This window comes from Myiozetetes cayanensis, unplaced genomic scaffold (genome assembly GCF_022539395.1).
Source record: "Myiozetetes cayanensis isolate MyiCay16 unplaced genomic scaffold, myiCay2020 scf9, whole genome shotgun sequence".
Taxonomy (NCBI): Eukaryota; Metazoa; Chordata; class Aves; order Passeriformes; family Tyrannidae; genus Myiozetetes; species Myiozetetes cayanensis.
The window spans coordinates 32881918-32902592 of NW_026088185.1; the positions used below are offsets into that span (position 1 = coordinate 32881918).

Consider the following 20675-nt stretch of genomic DNA (forward strand, 5'->3'; position numbering starts at 1 on the left):
GCTAATTGACACGCTGCTTTCCTCCTTTAGACAAATTTGATGAAGTCTGCTATTTCAAGATGTTTACCTGGTGTGGAATCCTTTATTGAGTTCTGCTGAGATACTTTTTTAGTTTTCTAGCGTCTTTTTTTGACGTATGAATAGAGCACCCAGAGAAGTACTAATGCCACACACAGTGGTTAAACCAGCTCTCAGTTTGTAGTTATCCCTTCCACAGCCAAGGATTGTGTTTGTTTTAGCTGTAGAGGTACACAGGTAAGTCTTGTCCTTGTCTTTCCTGCTGCATTCTGTTCTGTGGATTTTGTGAACTGCATTTCTGAATGGATTGATCTTGCATCCACTCAGGTTAAGCAGAGAGTTAGCCTCTGTTGGTTACACTGGTTTTCCTATCAGGAAGTTATCATCTGTAATTTCTAGAGCCATAAAGATGAGTTACTGTTAGCAGCCTGAGACCACAAGGATGTGTTCTCAGAAAAAAACCCTTCCATTAGGACAGTTTGTTTCTTTGGTTTTTATTCTTCTCTCCTGTTAAGGTGTTTATTTTCTTATTTATTTATTTTCTTCTTTGATTTGTTGTTCTGTTAAATAGACATTTTTTGATGCATCTCTTAGGCTGTTGATTTATCAGCCTTGCAGGTGCTGTTCTGCTCAACTCCTGGTAGCTTTAAAGCAAGTAAAGGCAGCTTTTGATCCAGTGTAACATTCCTTCCCTGCTTGGATAGAGCCAGAGTGCTCACAATTTCAAAATATAAACGGATCACAAAGCATTTTTATAACAAAGTCAGCTGGATCACTAAGTTGGGGTGCCAGCTGTGTCTGGAAGGCAACTTTTTTGTTTGTTTTACAGGCAATGCCACTGCAGTTAAGCAGTCTCGGTACAGGATTATCGTTCAGGATTCTGCCAACGGGGGACAGGCGTGCCCAGACACCTTGTATGAGGAGAGAGAATGTGAAGATATTCCCATCTGTCCAGTGTATAGGTAAAAACTGTCAGCTTGGATCCAGCCTCTGATGGGTGTCCACTTCTCCAGAAATTATTTTTGTGCCATTGTCCTGTACGATTTTCACCAGAAAATAACACAGTACTGGAAAATGCAGAGTTAAAGCAGATAATCTGCCTTGCAAAATGTGTAAAAGTAGAGTTCAAACTGGGGATTTCGGCAGATCTGGCATCATCAGAACAAGCAGCAATAGACACAACTCCTAGAAATGGCAACCTCAGGGTCCAGTGTGTGCAAGGAAGCTGTTACTGGCAACTCCCCCCTCACTGTATCTAAAAATAAATGTGAGATATTTTGGGACCACGAGCCCTCAACTGCCTTAATCATAATTGTGTGCTTATTGCAGAAACCCATCTTTTCCCCTGATCCTCTCAAACCAGTGAATAATACACACTTAAAAAAATACTGATTAGACAGACAGTACAGTAGGGCAATTACTCACCACTCCTCATTAGAATTCTGTGGCCCATCTGTTATTATGCAATATTAGTAAATAGAAAAGCATTATATCTTTGCATATAAATCTCCAGCCCACACATCCCATAGGAGATGGTCTGGGAGTAGAGTGGGGAGCTGGAGGTGCTGCCAGGCAGGATCACACCACTCCACTGTGCCATGGAAAGCTGCTTCCTGGTGTTCTTGGCACATGTACAAGCATAGGAAGCAGACTGGGAACACCATCAGCTGTGGCAGGAGGAGAGCCTGAGTTCAAAGCCCACTGGAGATACATCCTGTGTATTTTGTGTAGCTTTGAACCATGCCCTGCAAAAATGAGAAAGTGGGACCTTGTTGGAGTAGATGAGGCTTTCTCGAAGGTAAACCTGGCATCTGAATTTCAGTCCACAATGCTTATTTCAGGAGGAATCGCAGCTTTTTTACTTGTTTTTTCCATAAGTCTCTATAGCAAATCATCATTAGTAACTGAGGGGTTTGTGCCTGGATGTGTTTTCTGGCTTTAAGCACTTACCTGTTCACCTTTTCCTGCTGCAGGTGGAAGACCCACCGGTGGAGTCCCTGTGTGCTGGTGCCAGACTCAGTGAGACAGGGTGTGCCAGGACAGACTGAGGCGTGTGGACACGGTTTGCAGTCACGGGGTGAGCTTCCTCCGTCCAGAGTGTGGCGTTTAAGTAGGGTCTTCGCTCTTTTACAGCAGATAATTTGAAAACTTACTGAAGTACTTTATAAAATAAGAGTGCTTTGGGAAATGGATCCATTGTACAGTTTTTCTGTGCTGGGCATTAAAGTACCACTAACACAATAGTTTGTTTGAAGTATAGGAGCAGATTTATGCTTGGTGTTCGAGTACCTTCACTGACATGCTCTTCTGCCTAAAGCTGAAGCGTGTGGGCTTTAAAAGAATTATCTATAGGCCTTTGTGAAGTAATCCATTCATGGTGCTAAAAATGGAAAGGATAATTTCCCCATGATTTTAAATTTTGCTAATGACTTGCCTGAGGCCCGATTTTCATTAAGACTGTTGGAGAAGTTCAGTGTGGGTAAATGCTTTGGGCTCCTGCCCTTGGCATAATTAAGCACTTAAAAGTTACAGCGATCCCACTGTCGGAACAGAAGTGTTGAGAAGAATGTCACTGTTCAGAATATGTGATCAGAGTCTGTAGTGGTGCCTGCACATGGCTGGAGATGTGGCTGTTTCTAATGAAACCCTTAACAAAAGGTTATTTTTATTGAAAAAAAAGAAATTGCTATACAGGTACGCTGAGGAAACTTGACATAATAATTTACTCCTTCACAAAGGTAGAAGCTATTCTTTAAAGATGAATTGAATTTCTTATATAATCTGGAAACAAAGGAAACAAAAGAAAAGTTCTGACAGTATGTGGGATGTATCTGAAAGAAGAAATGTGTTTTAAACTAAAACTCAAACGAGTAAATATCTTTAACTAGGTTTTGACCACAAACCCTTCCACAAAGTTTTCAAATCTGTAAATTGTATTCCTCAGCTTCTGTGTGAAGGTATGGTAATCTTTATTTTCTACTGGGAGCATGAACTTTGTATTGATGTTACTCTGACAGAATTAGAAGTATAAGAGAAGAGTATCACACTTATTTTTACTCTGTGGAGTGCCCTCCAGTAATTACATAGGCTATGTGCTGTTCTGGTGTAATAATCAAAAACATCTCATACTTGGTAGGTTTAAGCAAAAATTGTTTCAGTGCCACGTTCACTTTTTGTAATTAACTGTGGCTTTTGTAACAGCTTTGGTTTTCATAATTACATGTAGTGATAGAGCCAGTCTGCTGGGTGTTATTGAAGATGAGTGGGGTCTCAGGAAAATGAGTTCTCAGATGAATCCCACAGAAGAAGATTTTTAAAGGTGTTTTGTATGAACGAGGGGAGTGATCTCCACGGAGGAGGCAGCTGAAGCCAAGCTGCCATATTGTATCTGAAAAAGATTGAATGGATTTTCAGCGATTCTGTATTTTATCTGTAGAAGTGCTGAGTAAGGGAAACTTTGATAAAGCTGCCTTGCTACTTGAGCTCCTCAGGAGCAGCTCGTGTGCGTGAAGAGGTGCTGGGAAATGTCAGGGAGCAGCCAAGGGAGGTGTTTGTCACATGCCTTGCAGGGTCTCTTCAGCTTGTAAACCTCAAAACTGGAGAGCTTCTGATGCTCTCATTCTTCACCATGAAGGGGGTCTTTGGAGATGATAATTTTGAAATAACGTGTGAGGTGAGGGTGGGGATTTGGACTTGTTCAGCCTTGTGTGGGTTTCACAGGGAAGGTGGAGCAACATTTCCCAGAGGTGCACAGTGAAATAACAGTGAATAACAGTTGTAGGCTGGAGTGAAAGGTTGCCTGGAGGGACTGTAGATTCCTTGGAGAAACTGAAAACTCAACTGAATAAGGTCCTGAGCGTCCTTTTCTAACTTTGAGGACTGTCCTGCTTAGAGCAGGCATCGGATCTTCAGAGGTCCTGTCCATTCTATATGGCCTTTTATGATTCTGTCAGTCTGTGGGTTTTTCCAGGGGAATCTGTGCCATCAGTGGAAGAACCCCAGGTGTTAGAACAGATGCTTTGCTGCAATATTCAGGCATCCTGCAAACGAGCTTGCATTCGAGGTATCATCACCACTCCACACAGTAATTGGCTTACATAATGTGCCAGTGTCTTTAGCCAGTAAGTGCTCCTTCTCCAAAGAGTATTCATATGAATTAGCTTAGTTTCTTTCTTACCATGTAACAGCAATTACCCTTTTACCATTGAAGATAATCAGTCTGGCTGTTCCTTGCAGCATCCATTTTTAGATTTCTTTTTTCTGTCCATACCCTGACTGTCATGTGAAAAAGAGGATTTTAGTTTTCAGTGACTGTCATATCCAGCCAATTATATAGGGACATTGAATTCATATAAATTATTTCTAAAGAAAAACAGAGTGTGTTTATGTGTACCTATTTAGAACAATGACTGCTGAGGGAAAATTAGGTCTGAAATGACATTCAAGCTCCGTTCTTTCTTTCAGCTAGATTCTGAGATAGATACTTACAGATCTTGTTCCATGAGTGCTTTCACTGAAATCACATGTAGATGTACTGTGTAATATGCAGAAGATATCAGAATTTGTCTGTGAATAATAAGCAGAATAGCCAAAGAGATGACAGCTGTCTGAAGCTGCATTTTTTTAGGTTTCATCTTGGAAAGATATTACGCTAATTACAATAGCCTTTCATTTTTTATACCAGCTTCAGTGGACTAACTTAGACAACAGTCTTACAGGAAAGAGAGAAGTAGCCTTTAGAAATAATGAATATGGTTGTTATTTAAATTTAATTGAGGTGTGATTTGCAAAATGCCCCTGAGATAGGACACTTGAGGAAAACAAGGTGGGGATGTTACTGTTGCTTGACATTAGACAATATTTCTAAAAATAAATGAAAAGCTTTACAAACTTTTCTACTGTTGTATAGCTGTCATTTTCCTGACAAGGGACTAATTTACTAGAAGGTGACAAGACTGTGAGAAAAGGTCCTGCACGTGGGTGGGAGCAGTCCCAAGTACAGGTACAGCCTGGGTGGAGAATAGATTGAGAGTAGCTCCGGGGTGAAGGGCTTGGGGATGTTGGTTGATGAGAAGCTCAGCATGACCCAACCATGTCCTGGCTGCATCCAAAGCAGCGTGGGCAGCAGGTCGAGGGAGGTGATTCTGCCCCTCTACTCCACTCTGGTGAGACCCCACCTGGAGTACTGCATCCAACTCTGAGGTCCTTAACACAAGAAGGATGTTGATCTGTTGGAGCAGGTCCAGAGGAAACCACAGTGATGCTCAGAGGGCTGGAGCACCTCTGCTATGGAGACAGGCTGAGAGAGCTGAGGTTGTTCAGCCTGGAGAAGAGAAGAGAAGGCTCTGGGGTGACCTTATAGCCCCTTCAGGTACCTAAATGGACTCCAAGAGAGCTGAAGAGGGACTTTGGACAAGGGTATAGAGTTATAGGGCCAAGGGGGAATGACTTTAAACTGACAGAGGGCAGGGTTAGATTAGAGATTAGGAAGAAATTCTTTACTGTGAGGGTGGTGAGGCCCTGGCACAGGTTGCCCAGAGAAATTGTGGATACTCCATCCTTGGAAGTGTTCAAGGCCCAGTTGGATGGGTCTTTGAGCAACCTGGGATAGTGAAAGGTGTCCCTGCCCGTGGCAGGGAGATCAGAACGAGATGAGCTTCAAGGTCCCTTCCAACCCAAACCATTCTATGATTTCATGAGAATTGTTTCTGCTTCAGATGCCCTTCAGTGACTTTACTGTTCTCTGATGTCTGTGATGGAGGATCCTTCAGAACTGACCTTTCCTTTCAGTGGTGACATGAACAACCACCTTAACCATATACATTTTTGGGAAAAAAATGTGTTGCTTGTTACAAGGGATCGTTAAGGTTTAATTAGCGGATGGAAAGCCTGTTTTAAGGAAGCATCTTTGAAGGCTGCTTCAAACACCATTGATAAAGTAAATAGACATGTATTAAAGTCCAGACTGGTCTAATGAGACTCTGCTTTAAAATCTAGTCTTGGAAATACACTGACAATGTGATTATGGAAAGAGTAGTTACTTTCTTGAAGCTGCAGCAATAGAACATGTCATGCCTTATTTCTTCTGCTTCTGCCACTTTGCTTTGATTCATCTGGGGGATTTGACCAAATCTCCCCTTGTTAATGAGACAGTAGGTCCATCTCAGAGCTGTAACTCCCCATTGCAAGAATACAGAAATGCTGTGACATAGAGCAGTAGATATTTTTTAGAGATAATTTATTGATTTGTGTACAGGAGAACAACAACAGACCCACCAAGAGAAGCTACTCCTTTGGAGTAGCTGCTTTGGAGAAGGGCACTGCCCTTGGCTCACCAGAGGTCACGGGGTGGATCAGCCCTGGACAGCTCCATTGGGCATCTCAGTAGCACATTTCTGGTGTGCTCCAGCATCAGACCACGTATGATGTATCCGTTTCCTTCTTTAACTGTGTTGTGAATTCACACCACGTGGACTTGGCTAAGATGGTTGGTGTTAAATATAACCTGTTTCAGTTGAAAAGTTGATGCATGAATTGACAGGGAAAAAGTGGAATGCAGGCAGCACTGGCCTCGAGCAATTTAAGATTCTTGTCTCCTTCATTGCAGGTTTCTGTCTCTTGCTCTGGAGCTTTCTGATAGCTGTAGGGACATTGCAGACAAGACTGGTTTTAGACTGAGATTCAAACCAAGAGCTTGTCATCGTGAGAAAAAAAATGGTAACAAACTGCTGCCCAAGTTTTCTGAGTGTATCTAAATGGAGTAATAGTTCCAGTAAAATCTTACCTGAAATACAGGCAGTACTGTGATCACAAACTTAATAGTGCCTAAGTTAATGCGTCCATATTAAGCAAGATGAAAGGATGAGTTTAGATATAGCCTCTTAATATTGCATCTACAAAAAATGTTTCAAACAGGCATCCCTTAGCTGTATTATCTTGTGTATTATCAATCACTAATGACCATATACATTGCTGTTGTTTCTCCTGCAATTATTTCGTAATAACCTATTTATAATGAGTTGTGCCATCAAAAAAACATCGGTGTTACCTTTTTATTTTTGCTCATAAGATGGTCACCCAACAGTTCTTATTCCCTCTTTTGCAGGTAGTTAGTATAACTGCTGATTAGCTAAATTAACAGATGTATTCATTATAATTCGAGTTGCAGAATGCTTTTGCAGAGAATTACCAATTTCAGGAGGTACATATTAGAATCCTGTGATAATTTACAGGCTAAAGGCAATGTGATAACCTAAAGTTTGCGAGGAAGGAACACATTTATGATTGCAAACGTGGCGAAGACTCGACTGCTTCAGTTGTGGGGTGATATTTTCTGAGCAGTGCTCTGCGGTGCAGTCCTGTGTGTAAATCTGTCCAGCTGACAGCAGCTCACCTCTCATCAGCAGCTCCCTCCAATATTAACTTTGCCTGGTAGGACAGGGGCACCTTGAGCCTTATTCTGGGTGACGCTGGGCCTTCGTTAGGTTTGTCAGTGTTTTTCCTGATGGTGCCAGCCTAAGGTAACACAGATGGAGCACAGGGAGCTGAACTTGAGTGATCCTGGCCAGAGTCACAGTCTGGAAGACACCTGCCTGGCAGCACTGGGAGCAAATAGTTGAGGGGAAGAATAATTACCAGGGTAAAGACAGGAGATGATCTTGTTTGTTATACATTTGTGAAACAGTTTGTCCAGGGTGGGATTGAGGTTCAGGGGGAGATTGACTTTGCAGGATGAGGAGCCTTGGCCTCGTTATCAGCCATATCTGCCTGGGGCTTCACCAGTACTTTAGGGATGTGGTGACTCTACATCTTAATGCAAATTCATAAAGGATGTGTTATGTGTGTTGTTACCCTCCTGTGGCTGATAATGCAGTTTTTAGCTCATAAACACATGGAGAGTAGCAAGGTGGTGAGAAACAACCAAGCCAGAACTGATTTGCCATTACTTGTTTTTGATGATCTGATTTCTTTCCCTGACGAGGCAGTGGGCTGGAGGTCAGGCACTAAGGGGAGTGGAAAGCAGCACAGACAATATTGTCTTGACTTCAGGAAGACATTGAGTCCGGTCCCACATGACAGTCTCCCACGTGCAATAAGAAAGTATGACCTAGAGAAGTGCAGAGTGAGGTGGTTGTGCAACTTGTTGAAAAATACCATTCCAAGCTCTGTTATCAGTTATTTGCTGTCAGCCAGGGAGGCTGTTTCAGATGGCTTCCCACAGGGCACATGTGCTCTGGACCGTCTTCAGTGTTTCCACTACCAGTGTGGATGATGAACTAGGGAGCACATCTGTAACACATCTGGGTAGTTGCAAGTCCTGAGTGCTCTGAAAGGCAGACCAGAAATATGTGTTGGATAAATCTGAGCATGCTCTGAAATCAGAAAAGTGAGATTTGCATCAAAGAAAAAGATGTGGAGCACTTGCACTGTAGAAAGTGGGTGATGGTACTGTAGAGGAAAGTCTGGAATTGTGGACTCTGTGTGAGAGGCATTATACTGTTTTAAAACAGCACCCATCATAAAATAACGTATTACTTACATATTTCTTCTCGTCTCCAAGTTCCTGAAATTTATTCTTCTGTTTCCTAAGACAGAATGTGTTTAACAGGTAATCCTCTCTTTTATTTTTTGTTCCATAACACCTTCTGCCGCTACAGGTGATGACAAACAATTAAGATCAAATAAAAGCACCAAAACTTTCTCTTGGGTAATTCCAATTCCTGTTCTGTCAATAGATTTAGAATAGATTAGGAACTTTTTTTGCAAAATACCCAAATTTCATTAACAGAAAGAAAAAAGGTATTTAGTAGTCTACCTCTGGTGAATAGCGGGGAACAAATTAAAATCTCTTGAACTTAATGAAACTTTACCCTTGATTTTTCATTTAAAACTAATCTTTCGTGGTGAACTCTGTGTATCTGCACACAGGAGTTGGGGAGATTGATCACTGCATTCTGGATGTGTGATTACATGAGTCTGGATAATTTTTATCAGTTTACCTATAGGCTTTGATGTTTACTTCCCAAAGGCTGGGTTTAACTCTAGATTTGATAGTAGGTTGGTTTCATGCAAAAATGTGTGAAAGTGTTTCACAAAGGGGAAAACAAGGAAAAATTAAGTAGGAGTAGACAAAAATGTAATACTAATATTGTATATGCATTCTTAGCCTTCCCTGAACCAGTGGCATGAGGAAGATATCCTCACCCAGACAGATTTTCCATGGGATTAATTTCATTTTGTAGCATTAGAATTGACCAGGAGCAGGAGGGAAGGGGAGGGGAATGGACAGATGAGGCTGTGTGAGATGTGATGGATCAATCTCTCTGAGCATTCCATCTGCCTTTGATATTCCTTCAGTTTAATTTATGAGAAATAAAATCACCTACTTGTACAGAAATCATCCTGGGCCAGTTTCTTAAAACCTGGTGCTGTAGCAGAGGTGTCTATGTAAATATGTGTATGGCTGGAGTGTGCAGCTGGGCAGTGCTTTGGGGCATGGAAATTCATCCTCATATCGCATTACATCCCACTGATCTCCAGGTAATGTGTTCCCGTAGACCTATTTTTCTTTCTTTGGGTGTGTAGTTGATAGGACAGGGGGAAGAAAGATTGATACTGATTTTCCAGTGACAGGTTGTTCACAGAAGAGTGATGGTGGACTGCCTTCCTGTTTTTAATGGGGGATGTCAACAGGCATCACAGGATGCTTAAAACTATATTTCAGCCTGGGTCTGCCCAGCTCCCACCCCAGGTAGAGCTGCTCTAAGAGTATTTCATAGGTGGTAGGAGAATTGGCATGACATTACTTCATGGACACTAACTAATGGTGAGAGAGACTCCAAGTCATTCCTGTCACTGTAGCCTTATGCCAGCAACATAAAAATTGAGGAGACTCTCAGAGAATTTGTCCTGACAGCAATCTACAGTGCAGCATTTTATCCAAAGGCAACTCAATGATCTGTAGACTTCCTGTAAAATAAAGATGATGAAGACTGCATCAGATAAATTACGTATATTTGATTTCCTTCAAAACCAGGACAATATATTCCACTCTGAAGAAGGCAGTCAGAAGGTTCTCTCGCTAAACAACATACTGTCCTTATCTGATAAACAAAACAAATATCAGCATCTTAATACCACACACAGCATTTGTTTTCTGGGGGAAAATAAAAAGCCTTAATCAAGTAGAATAGTCTTTTGAAGCCAGGAGGCAGGAACACTGAAAATGCACGCTATGGGCTTGTACCAATAGAGAGATTGTTAAAAGATCAAAATAATGAGAAGTAAAGCAGAGGGACATCAAAGCTTTCCACATTATGTATTTCTTCCTTGATTAGGAGGGAAGAGGGAAGAAGGGGAGAAAGAAGGTTTTAGATCAATAGGAAGTGGCCCGGTCACCTCAAAGTCAAAGGCAGCACCATCCAAATGTGTACAATTTACAGGAATTGCTGGAGCATCTCAATCATAAAAGTCCCAGAGGATCTGACAGTACTCACACCATATTTAACAGGTACAGAGAGAGAGTTGAGATCATCTTATCTGAAGAAAACTCCTTTTTAAATGTAAGGGTAGATAGATTTTCATTTTGTCTTTCATCCCTCTGATTAAGTTCAGCTCTCTTTGGTCCTCCCAAGATTTCTTTTATCTAACGTGTAGTCTGTATGATCTAAGCAACTATCGTTGGCGAAAGTAATTTTTGGGGTCCTTTTTTAAATGATGGACTGTCATTAAACAGAGTATAGTAGATGAAAGAGGTCCAAGGAGAACCAAACTGTGCTGTGACTGAGGAGGATGAAAGGCATAATGAGAGACATAATGAAGAGCAATCTCTCCCTCAAACTGGAGACAGGCCCTTCCAATTATGACTTGTTTTTACCACCAACTTCCAGTGATTTAAAATCCTAGTTATGAGCAGTTGATTCAGATTTTTCATACAAATCTTGAGAAGTTTATGTTATGTGAGCAGTAGGCCTGGGTGGTCACACGTCGTGGTTTGTGCAGAGGATGTTACAGACTGTATCAGAATCTCTTCTGTGGCCATGGGTGGGTTGTAAGCAGACCCGATCACACAGCCTTGTGTGCTCTTTATCAGAAGCACAGGAGCAGCTTCATCTTGAAATTCTGTGTTTCGTTCATTTGGAGCCTGAAACACGAGGGTTTCTAATCCTTAATATTTTATATGAGCTCATGTAGCTGTCACTGTAACTAGCTTTAAAAATATCTGATCTTTTCATGTTCTGTCTAATCTTTTGGCCCCTGTGTGTGTCTGGCATACCTCAGTTCAATGGGTTAACCTTGCAGTGAGTAAACTGTTTTAGTTTCTTGATGATTTTCAATTTAATTGAATCATCCTTTGTTCTTAAGACATTTGTGTCCCAGTTGGTCTCCTTTTTTGTTTGCTATTTTATATAACACTTTCACATCCCTCTTGTGCACCTCTCTGTGTGCAGGCAGGCCCATTCAGTACTGATTTAGATCTACTTTTGCTTTTATAAAATTTTAATTTCCTCCTTGTCACAGTTGTGCTGTTTACAACTCCAAAGACAATTCATGCCAAAGCCGCTGTGGTTCGTAGGGAAGTTGTTAAAAATTCATCTGAGCTGAGCGGGATAAGATCCAGGTTCCCTGGAAAATTGCCTTAAGGAGAACTTTTCTTCAAACAGACGTTTTAAATGGGAAAGCTTGAAGCATGACTAAAAATAAGTGAGTTTATTAAAAAGCTTTTATAGTACTGGTTGTCAGGAGAACAGTAGAGATGTTACTCTTGTGGTCTTTACCCAAATAACCTTTTACCCAAATAACCTTTTTCTTGTCCATAATGATCTCATTAACTGCAAGGATGAAGACTGGTCATATGTTCTTTCACTACTGTAGTTCCAAAGGGATTTAGTTTGAGAAATGGACAGTTCTGTGTTGAAATGCTGATCCTGCTTAAATCAATGAAATATTAAAGGACTCCGTCACTTGTTTGGGCTCCCCCTTCCCCCACCTCCCCCCCCCAAAAATCAACAAACCCAAATGAACAAACAAAATAACCCCCCAAAAACAACAAACAGAAAAACAAACCAACAAACCAACCCAAGTACTGGTGAAAGGAAAATGGAGGTGTTGAATGGAATGCAGAATTTGATTTATAGCATGTGTTGTTCATTGTCAGACCGCTAAGGTTTGGCCTATCTGGGCAATTTCCTTCAGAGGAGCTTGATAAAAGTTGCAAGTTTGCATTTTCCCTTATTCTGCATTAGTTAGAAAGCACTTCTTACTGGAAATTGAGTCAGGTTTCTTTCAGGGAACTTTCAGGTTTCTTTGGGAACTAATACTCAACATGAGTATTAGCATCCTAAGTGGCAGAGCTCATCAGTATGGCTTACTGTAAATCTTCAAGCACAAGATGTATTTTTTCAATGAGGTGTGCCACAAAGGTGCAAAAGGAGTCCTGATGTCACGTTCATTGGCTCTGAATTTGTATATTAATGTTGCTCCAATCCCTTTATGTCTCCAGTTGAGGTTTCAGACACGAGGTTTCAATTTCAGAATAAATGAGTAACCTTGACTCGAACTGTCTTTCAAAATTCCCAGCATCTTTCTTTCAAACAGGTGCACTAAAGTGACAGTAGAATAACTGGAAGTGACAGGGATGCTTATGAAGTGCTTGCACTTGTGAGAGTACAGCAGGTGACTGTGAACCGGTCAATATTACATTTGCTTTGGGTGCCCAGTGGTGCTCTTTTCTGTTGGCACTGTTTCTAAATATGTTCAGAAATACTAAAAATACTGAGCAGTGTCTTTAGCACTTTCTGAAACAAGTCTGATGATCACAGTTGTAATACTTCCAAACATTTTTCCTGTTGGAAACACCCCTTCTCCACTTCCCTTAACAGTATTGTCATTTATTTGCTGCTGAAAAGACTCAGGAGAAGATTCTGTCTTCTTTATTTATAATAAATCAAGTGAAACTTCATCCAAAAAATTGGAATTCCCCTGGAATAAAATTACTACACAAGAAAAAGCCATCTCTATACCTTGATGGCAATAGATAGTAATGAAAAAAATGTCACCTTCTAACAAAGATTTTTCTAAAGTCAATTTTTTTACTGGCAGCCGCTGGGTTTGCCAGGTGCGTGCATCATTTATTAAAGGATTGCTGATATTGGCTTTGTGAAATAAGGAAAGTTTGGAATAATATATTCTGATATTTGACAGAGTTTTCCCGAAGTAGGGTATTTTGTAATGTCAAATTTGGATCCTGGATGTGAAGCCTTGTAGCAAATGCTACTTTTTACCGCTTTTCTGATCAATTCCGGTCAGTGCTATTGTTTCTTTTTGACAGTTCACTGAAGTTTCAGCCCTTGCAATCATCTATTTGGTTTTTCTTTGCAATGTGCCCCAGGGTGATTGAAATTTCTCCGAGTTATGTGTTCTCTACTGTCTTTTGGATATTAACTTCCTGCCTCTTTGTTTTTTTATCCCGATCTTTGCGTAGGCAAAGGAAGCGCCTGAACTCGAGGCAGGCATTGCGAGGGATTCTAACAGACCTATTAAAATGTAATAGGCTTGTCGAAGGCCATCTACTTCAGCATCCGTTTAATTCAGGGTGAAGGAGATCAGCACGTCCTCGGGGGATGTGGGACGTGCCAGGGCAGCGCTCCCAGATCCGCTGTGTGCTCGGAATACGAGGCTTCCACGGCCACTGCCCTCGCTGACCACGAACCTCCACTGCCGCCTTGTTTTTTTCCCCATGCTTTGGGAGGGCATCTTAACAATAGGTCTTATTAACAATATCTGAGAAAATCAAGCAGAAATTGGTCTGCAGAACTAAGCAGCTACGTGCAGACGTGGACCCTTCAGAGAGTCTGGGGGATTCAGCTGTTCTGTCATGTTTTAAGCCCCAGAACATACGATGTGATCACAGCGGGCGTTGTTCGGGGTGCACTGGGGAATCTGGGGGAAAAATCAGAAGCACCCCTGTTTTGTAAGAAATTTCTTTGACCAGCAGGTGCTTTTCCAGGGCCACTTTGAAACGTTTGGTTAGTGGAGCACATAAAAAGCACTGCCTGTGAGATGGATGGGTTTTGTGAGGGCTGCGTTGCTGATGTAGTTGCACGTGAACAAACCTCCAAAACAAACAGGGACAAATTTGTGTTTTGAAATAAATAGATATCTTCAATGCCTACTTTACGGGGTATAAATTTTCATGTAATCTAAGCACATCTGCTCATAATAATTAACTTCTGTGGTGTATGAGAAGAAAAGCTACATCAGCTCTATGGTGTGGCGAGATGGATTGCTTTCTCTCTGTTCATCATAGTGATTAATTGTAGCATTTATAGGAAGATGGCTGCTTTTTGTTCATTTTTGTTTTTAGATCATGTATCTGGCCTTTTTTTTAAGCTTATTTAAATGTTAATACTCTGCAAATCCAGAATGAAAGCGTAAACTTGCCAGTTTTAAGTGCTTTGATGAGAAACGGGGCAAAATGTGTCTGCTCAAATTGTCTTATCTGAAAGCCTTTCAAAGATGCCTGTGTCTTTCCTAGTGAGATCAATTTCACAGGTAGATGTAAATAGTCAAAGTAACCAGCAAAGAAATTTAGAAGGATTATGGAATTTCATTTGACCCTAATTGCTAGTGTTTCCAAGGGGCAAACTTAATAATAATGAAACTTATTAGCAAGTTGCAGTTGGTTCTGTGGTTTTGCAGGTATTAGATTTTTACTGTGAGTGAAATAATCATCTGATGTGTTTTCAGAAGTTAAATGCACTTAATTCTTGGGCTTTAGTTGAGTAAAATTTGATTGTATGCTTTGTGGAATGTAAATGTTCAGGTTTGCAGTGGAAGAAGTGATGGGTATTTGAGTACAGCTGTCAGTTATCACTAACCTGTCGAGTAGGTTGATGAGGAGATCCTAATGATCCTGCTGTATTTTCTCCCATCATCTACTTCCATTGCTTGCAAACCAGTTAATATGTGTTGTACAGATGGAGTTTAGCCGTGGGTTTTTGTTGGTGTTGAGTTTGCCCAGTCAGAATGGTGGAAATGAAAGAAATGAGATGTGGAGAGCATTTATTGAGCAAAAGTCTGAACCTCGGGTAAAATTGCAGGAGGAATGTGCAGAATTTGGTTTACTATTTAAAAAACCTTTCTGCTCAAATCATATTGATTAAATGATAAACAAAGAACTTTCTTGAAATCTCACAGTTACTGGCATAAACTCCCTGATTGAATTATGTGGCAAACAGAACACTATGAGGGAAAATGTCTTTACAGTTATATCTTTTTTTTTTTTTTTTTAAAGTATTTCTTATTAAAAATTTCATCTCGGGGTTTTCTCAGAAGATAAACTAGACTCAACAAAGAAGTTAATGCAAAAATAAGCTATTGCAGTGGCATCAATGAGCAGATACAATAAGCAAATAAGCAATTTGCAGATAGAGAGTCAACATCCCATGAAATGTTTATAAAGGTAATATTTAAGATCTCATAAAATCAAATTGTATTCAGATACAATAACAAAAGTCAGTAATAAAACAGTGGTGAATCAGTCCTAGAGATTATCATAAAGCAAAAGGCTCTATTCAATTTCAGGGCTTTTCTTTAGTGCTAAGCACACTATATGTTTTTATGTCAACTCCACCCAATCTTTGCTTACCCAGTTGCTCATGTTTAGAGCGCACACATCCAAATCAAACTGCTGGAGGCATGTGCTTTTTGATGCAATATAATTTAATTATTAAGAGAGTCTTTTAGGATTCACGGTGCTGAGCATTTTAGGATTTTTGTCCTCGAGGAAACAAACTGTTCTGAAATGAGGCTACTGTTCTTAATTTTCTTCCCCAGTGTCCATCAACCTATTACAGAAAGAAAGTTGATGTATTTAACTTTTTTCCTCCTTTTTTTTTTTTTTTTTAATAGTTGTCTCTACTCAATGATCATTTGACCCAGTATCTTTGTGCAAATCAAAAATAAACCGATGCTCCCTTCTGGCACTTCAAGATCAGTTTCTCTAAGTTTGCTTGAGGTAGAATTCATTAGGACAGACATTTGAAATAGCCGGCTTATCCGTTGATAGCCCTTTCCCTGAAAGGAAACCCACTCCTGGAATTGCAGCTGACCCTCTCAGTGAAGGGTGGTGAAAGCTTGGGCCAGTTTTTGAGGACGTGGGTAGGAGAGTGGACAGTGCCTGGTTTTTACCACATTTGCAGGAGGATCCTTTGTTACCTTTAATGCCTGTTTCTAATTCTGATTTTGCATGCTTGTGCTGTAGCCTTCTGCTAATCCTTAGGAACCTGACCTAATTTTCACCTTGTTTTTTGTTTGAGGGCAGTGAATAGCTCTTGACTGAGCTTAGCTGATCTCTCATACTCCAGCTTATCCCACCATGGTTCTGCCCATTCTCTGATAGAGCTTTCACTTTTCTCTTTTTTTTTCTGAGTTGCACCCTTCTTCCATTTTCTTTTCCCTACCAACCCAACCTTCCAGGACACCTTACTTAGCTTTAATGCAGATATATTTATAGGAATGTATTAATCTACCTGCCTGTCCCAGCTGTTCTCCATTGGTTCCTCCTCATGGCTTTTGCTCCGAGTGGAATTTTATTCTGTCTCCACCCTGACAGACCAGATTTTACCAGTTATTCTTTATAGACTATTCCGAAGATGGAAAAGATGTATAATTTGTGGGTAAAATAAAAAGTGCCACCCAGCATTTATATGTTCTTTCAGAAGAGCAGAACCCATTTATGTTTCTATTCCAGTCATGTGAATTAACCTGTTAAATACTGGCTACAATGTGGTTTCACTCAAAAATATATGTTATTGTGATAACTGTGTGAACATTTTCAATCTTAATTTACATCTTTGGTGAATAAGTATATCCTTATTGTGAAACCTTAGTTATCTAAGCTGAAGTGTGATGAGAAAATGATGGAGGAACTGTCACAGCTCAGGAGCGGGATGTGGGTGCCTCACTGGGCACAACCTCTCCCTTTCACATGGTGTAGGCACATCGGGCAGCCGACTTGTGGGGACAAAAATCAGGTCACATTTCTTTATTTCCATATGTAAGTTACTCTGAAAAGAATTGTTTAACGCTTGCAGCAGGTGCCTGTTGTTTGCTATTTGTTCGGGGTTTTTGTGGATGTAGCAGACTTTGCGTTGATAAAGAATAATTTGATTTTGGAAGGTGATTCCGTATAACATGTTTGTTTGAGGCTGTTACTGAAGAGTCCCACTGTAACCATAATGGAAAAGGTATTAAACTTCATTTTAAACATAGATGATAGAAAGGTAGATAAGCATTTGAAACATTAGAGTTAAGCATTTCCTCACTTCTTCACAATCTTTGCTCATCCTTTATTTTGGAGAGAACTGTCAATCTTGCATCTTTTAACTTAAATGTAACCCATGTACACTCCAGTGCACAATTATTTTTTTCTGGAATAATTTTATATGGCAATGTGAAATGAGCTTCTGTTATATTGGATAATGCAGAATCCAAGAGTCTGTGCAAAGCACTGTATGATTCTTGGGGATTTTTATTTTGTGTTTATCGTATTGGAAAAGATTGTAGTCTCATCAGGACTTCTCATTTATTGATAGCAGACACATCAGTATTGGCAGCTCATCTTTTTTTTTTCCTTTTTATTAGAAAAAACTTACTGCATTTATTGAGTGGAGAAAAAGTATTTTCTTTTTTATATAGGGACACAATTCCCATCACAGCAGGCAACACTGTGGTTTTGGTAGGTTTTTTAAGCTTCACTTTATGATTACCTAGGCCAGTGTGTTAATAGTTAAAATAGCCATTTTATGCATTTCTTTATTATTTTCAAAAGCTAGAGAACACCTTTTTTTTTAATCTTGTTGTAATTGGTAACTTTACCAAGAGTACTTTTCAATACCTTTTTCTTTACCTTTTGAAAAAGTCCAATTTTGTGTATGTTGTTAACCATACACCTTCAATACATGGTATTTAACTGAGGATTACTTTGGTACTTTTGATCCTTACATGGAAGGCTTTGAAGATGCCTTTGGTTCACACACTTAATGCTTTATGAGGCAAACAAATATGTAATTCAAGCTTTGTAGTCAGGGTGCTCCATAATGACCTAGTCATAATTTTTGAATTGTCGGTCAGCACATATTAAATCAGATCATCTGTTTGAAACAGTTGTATTTCTTAAGCTGCATTTGACAGTTCGTTATCTTATCTGTGAGAATTCCTTTCTTCCTTCATCCTGCCTCGAAAACAATATCCATGCAATTGAACTTTTGGTAAAAGTCAAGGTCACAGCTTTGGAATAAAGTTATATAGGGGAATTGCCTGTCTTTGTGTTGAAAAGGTGAGTAAATCAAAAGTACTGATATGGTAATCTAAATCTACAGTGTGTTCTCTTGCATTTTATAGAAACAAAATGATAAGAAGTTTTCTTGACTTTTAAAAACTGTTCTTAGTGAAAATTTCTTGAGAAAGTGTCTTAATAAACCTATATGGAGTTAACCCTGCACTTTAAAAAAACCTAAAAAAAAAATCAGGAAAGGCAGTAAATTATAACATCTATCTATCTATCTATCTATCTATAGATACTATCTGTATATTTTCTGGAATTAAAGGAGTTAGGAGCCCGAGGGCTTTCCTGGAGAAAGAGGTGTGCTTGGAGTTGAGTGAGGGGCTGCTGGACACTCCCAGCCTGTCAGGCTACAATTTTCCTTGAGATTCTTTATTCTTTTTCTGTGTTTCATCCTTTTCACTGCTGGGTCATTTTGAACTGTGGGCAAAATTATTTTCAAACATGGCTCTTGTTCAATTCCTTCTAACCCCATTTTTCTTTTCTTAAAATACACATCAGTGTGATCTGCTGATGTTAGGTGAAGAGCCAGTAAAATAAAAATCAAAGTTGCTTCCAAGGAATCCTCCTCTTCCTTATTTGTTGATTCAAACTTTCCAGCTTAATCAATATCTCCTTTATTCCTTGCTCAGTCACCTTAAAGGCCTGAATGAAGGCAATGGTTTTCATAGCTTCTAGTATGTTGTTGCTAAGTTGTTCATTAAGTGAAGAACTGACATAGTACACACACCATCCCCATACTTCCTCGTTAGTGTGACCTTGATCTACTGAAGAGTAGTGCTACCTTCAGGGTTTTTTTTCTTTCGGGGGGTGGGTGTAGAAATATAGTAAATTACCTTTTTTTTTTTTTTCCCTGAAATGAATTATGCATTATTCTGAGTAAGTGAAAACCGTGGATGAAATATTGGCATTTAATAATGTAATGCCAGAACCTCCTGGCATAAAGTTTAGTAGCTAGACCAATATTTAAGCTGTTGAGCAACATTATTGCTCTACTAAACCTCCTCACTTCGCCTGTCTCTCTGCAAGACCTACTATTGCCTCAGGCTGTAAATGGAAGATGAGGTTTTATTATAAGTCTCCTGGATTAGGTACACAGGAACCACACTGGCTGACATTGGCTTTGATATATATGAGCCAAAGTTTATATAGTCATTTTTGCTGTTTCTATTCTAAAAGTTAATTAACTGATAAGATATAACCCTGGAGCGTGGGCCTTCAAATAGGACAAGACAGAGTTTTAAAGAGAAATTGAGACAAAGGTCTGATGCGACGAATGATCTCGGAAAGGCAGAATGCATTTCCCAGTGCAGTAGCTCAGGGAATCTCCCAGTTCAGTAGAGCTGTACAGCCTGAATTTATTTGGCCCTACCATGTCAAACTTACTCATAGACACAAATTACTGTGAGTTCTTGCTCTGCTGTATTTACACTTTGATTATAGCAACAGCAAGACTTAGTCTCCCACGTACAGCACATTTGTATGAAAAGTTCCCTTTCCTTTGGGCTTCTGATGAATTAAAAAGCTGCTATTTACTGTTTCTTTGAAATACACACTTAAAATTCCAAATATCGGTTCTCGCCTCTGAAAAGGGAATGTGATGTGAATCTTGATGAATCTTCAAAGTATTGAGTTGGTTCTGCACTGAATTTTATTTCCAAATAACTTATTCTAAAATGGAAGAATTACCACTTTGGGAAATTTTGGAAGTCCCTCTGGTTATGTCCTCTTGGTTTTAAGGGACATGGTAGTGCTGGGCATAATTGGACATGGAATTTGTTCCCTGTTCAGGGAGGAAAAGGGTCAGATGTTCCTCTGGGCTTCGTGTCCCTGAGGCAGCCTCAGGTCCGAGTTACTGATGTACTCCTTAATGATGCCCTCCATGGCTTGGTCCTGCCTCTCCAGAGGTGAGCACGGCTCCTGATGCTCTGTGTGGACACTGAGGACTTCCTAGGGATGTGTGGGGTGTTTCTGCCCTTACAGGAGGAGGAAGCTGGTGATAAATGAGCCAGGAGAGGCATGTGAACTCAATGGTGGGTCCACTGCTGCTGCACTGTCAGGGTATGAACAGCCACCTCCACTTCTATGAAATTTTATTCCAAGTTAATTTCCAAAGATGACCTTCCCCTGCTTTAAGTGCTCCTCAATTTAAACCTTTGATGTTGTAATGACAGTTGGCAGGAACCTTCTGCATCCGGAAAGATTCACGCACAGAGCAATTTTATGGGAGAAACGGCTCCGAGCTCCAGCGAAGATGAACAAAGCTTCACAGGTGAAAAGAGGGTATAAGATGAGAATCAAACTGATAATT

The 20675-nt window shown here is 40.1% G+C and overlaps 1 protein-coding gene across 4 annotated transcripts in view; it reads left to right on the forward strand.

The window, feature by feature from the left end:
• Positions 1-20675, forward strand: part of THSD7B (thrombospondin type 1 domain containing 7B) — a 306528-nt gene that overhangs the window by 176409 nt on the left and 109444 nt on the right. For all 4 annotated transcript variants that reach the window (XM_050340404.1, XM_050340408.1, XM_050340405.1 and 1 more), the window contains exons 12-13: positions 848-980; positions 1992-2095. In XM_050340404.1, the coding sequence (XP_050196361.1) occupies positions 848-980; positions 1992-2095 (237 nt within the window). The remainder of the gene's footprint in view (positions 1-847; positions 981-1991; positions 2096-20675) is intronic.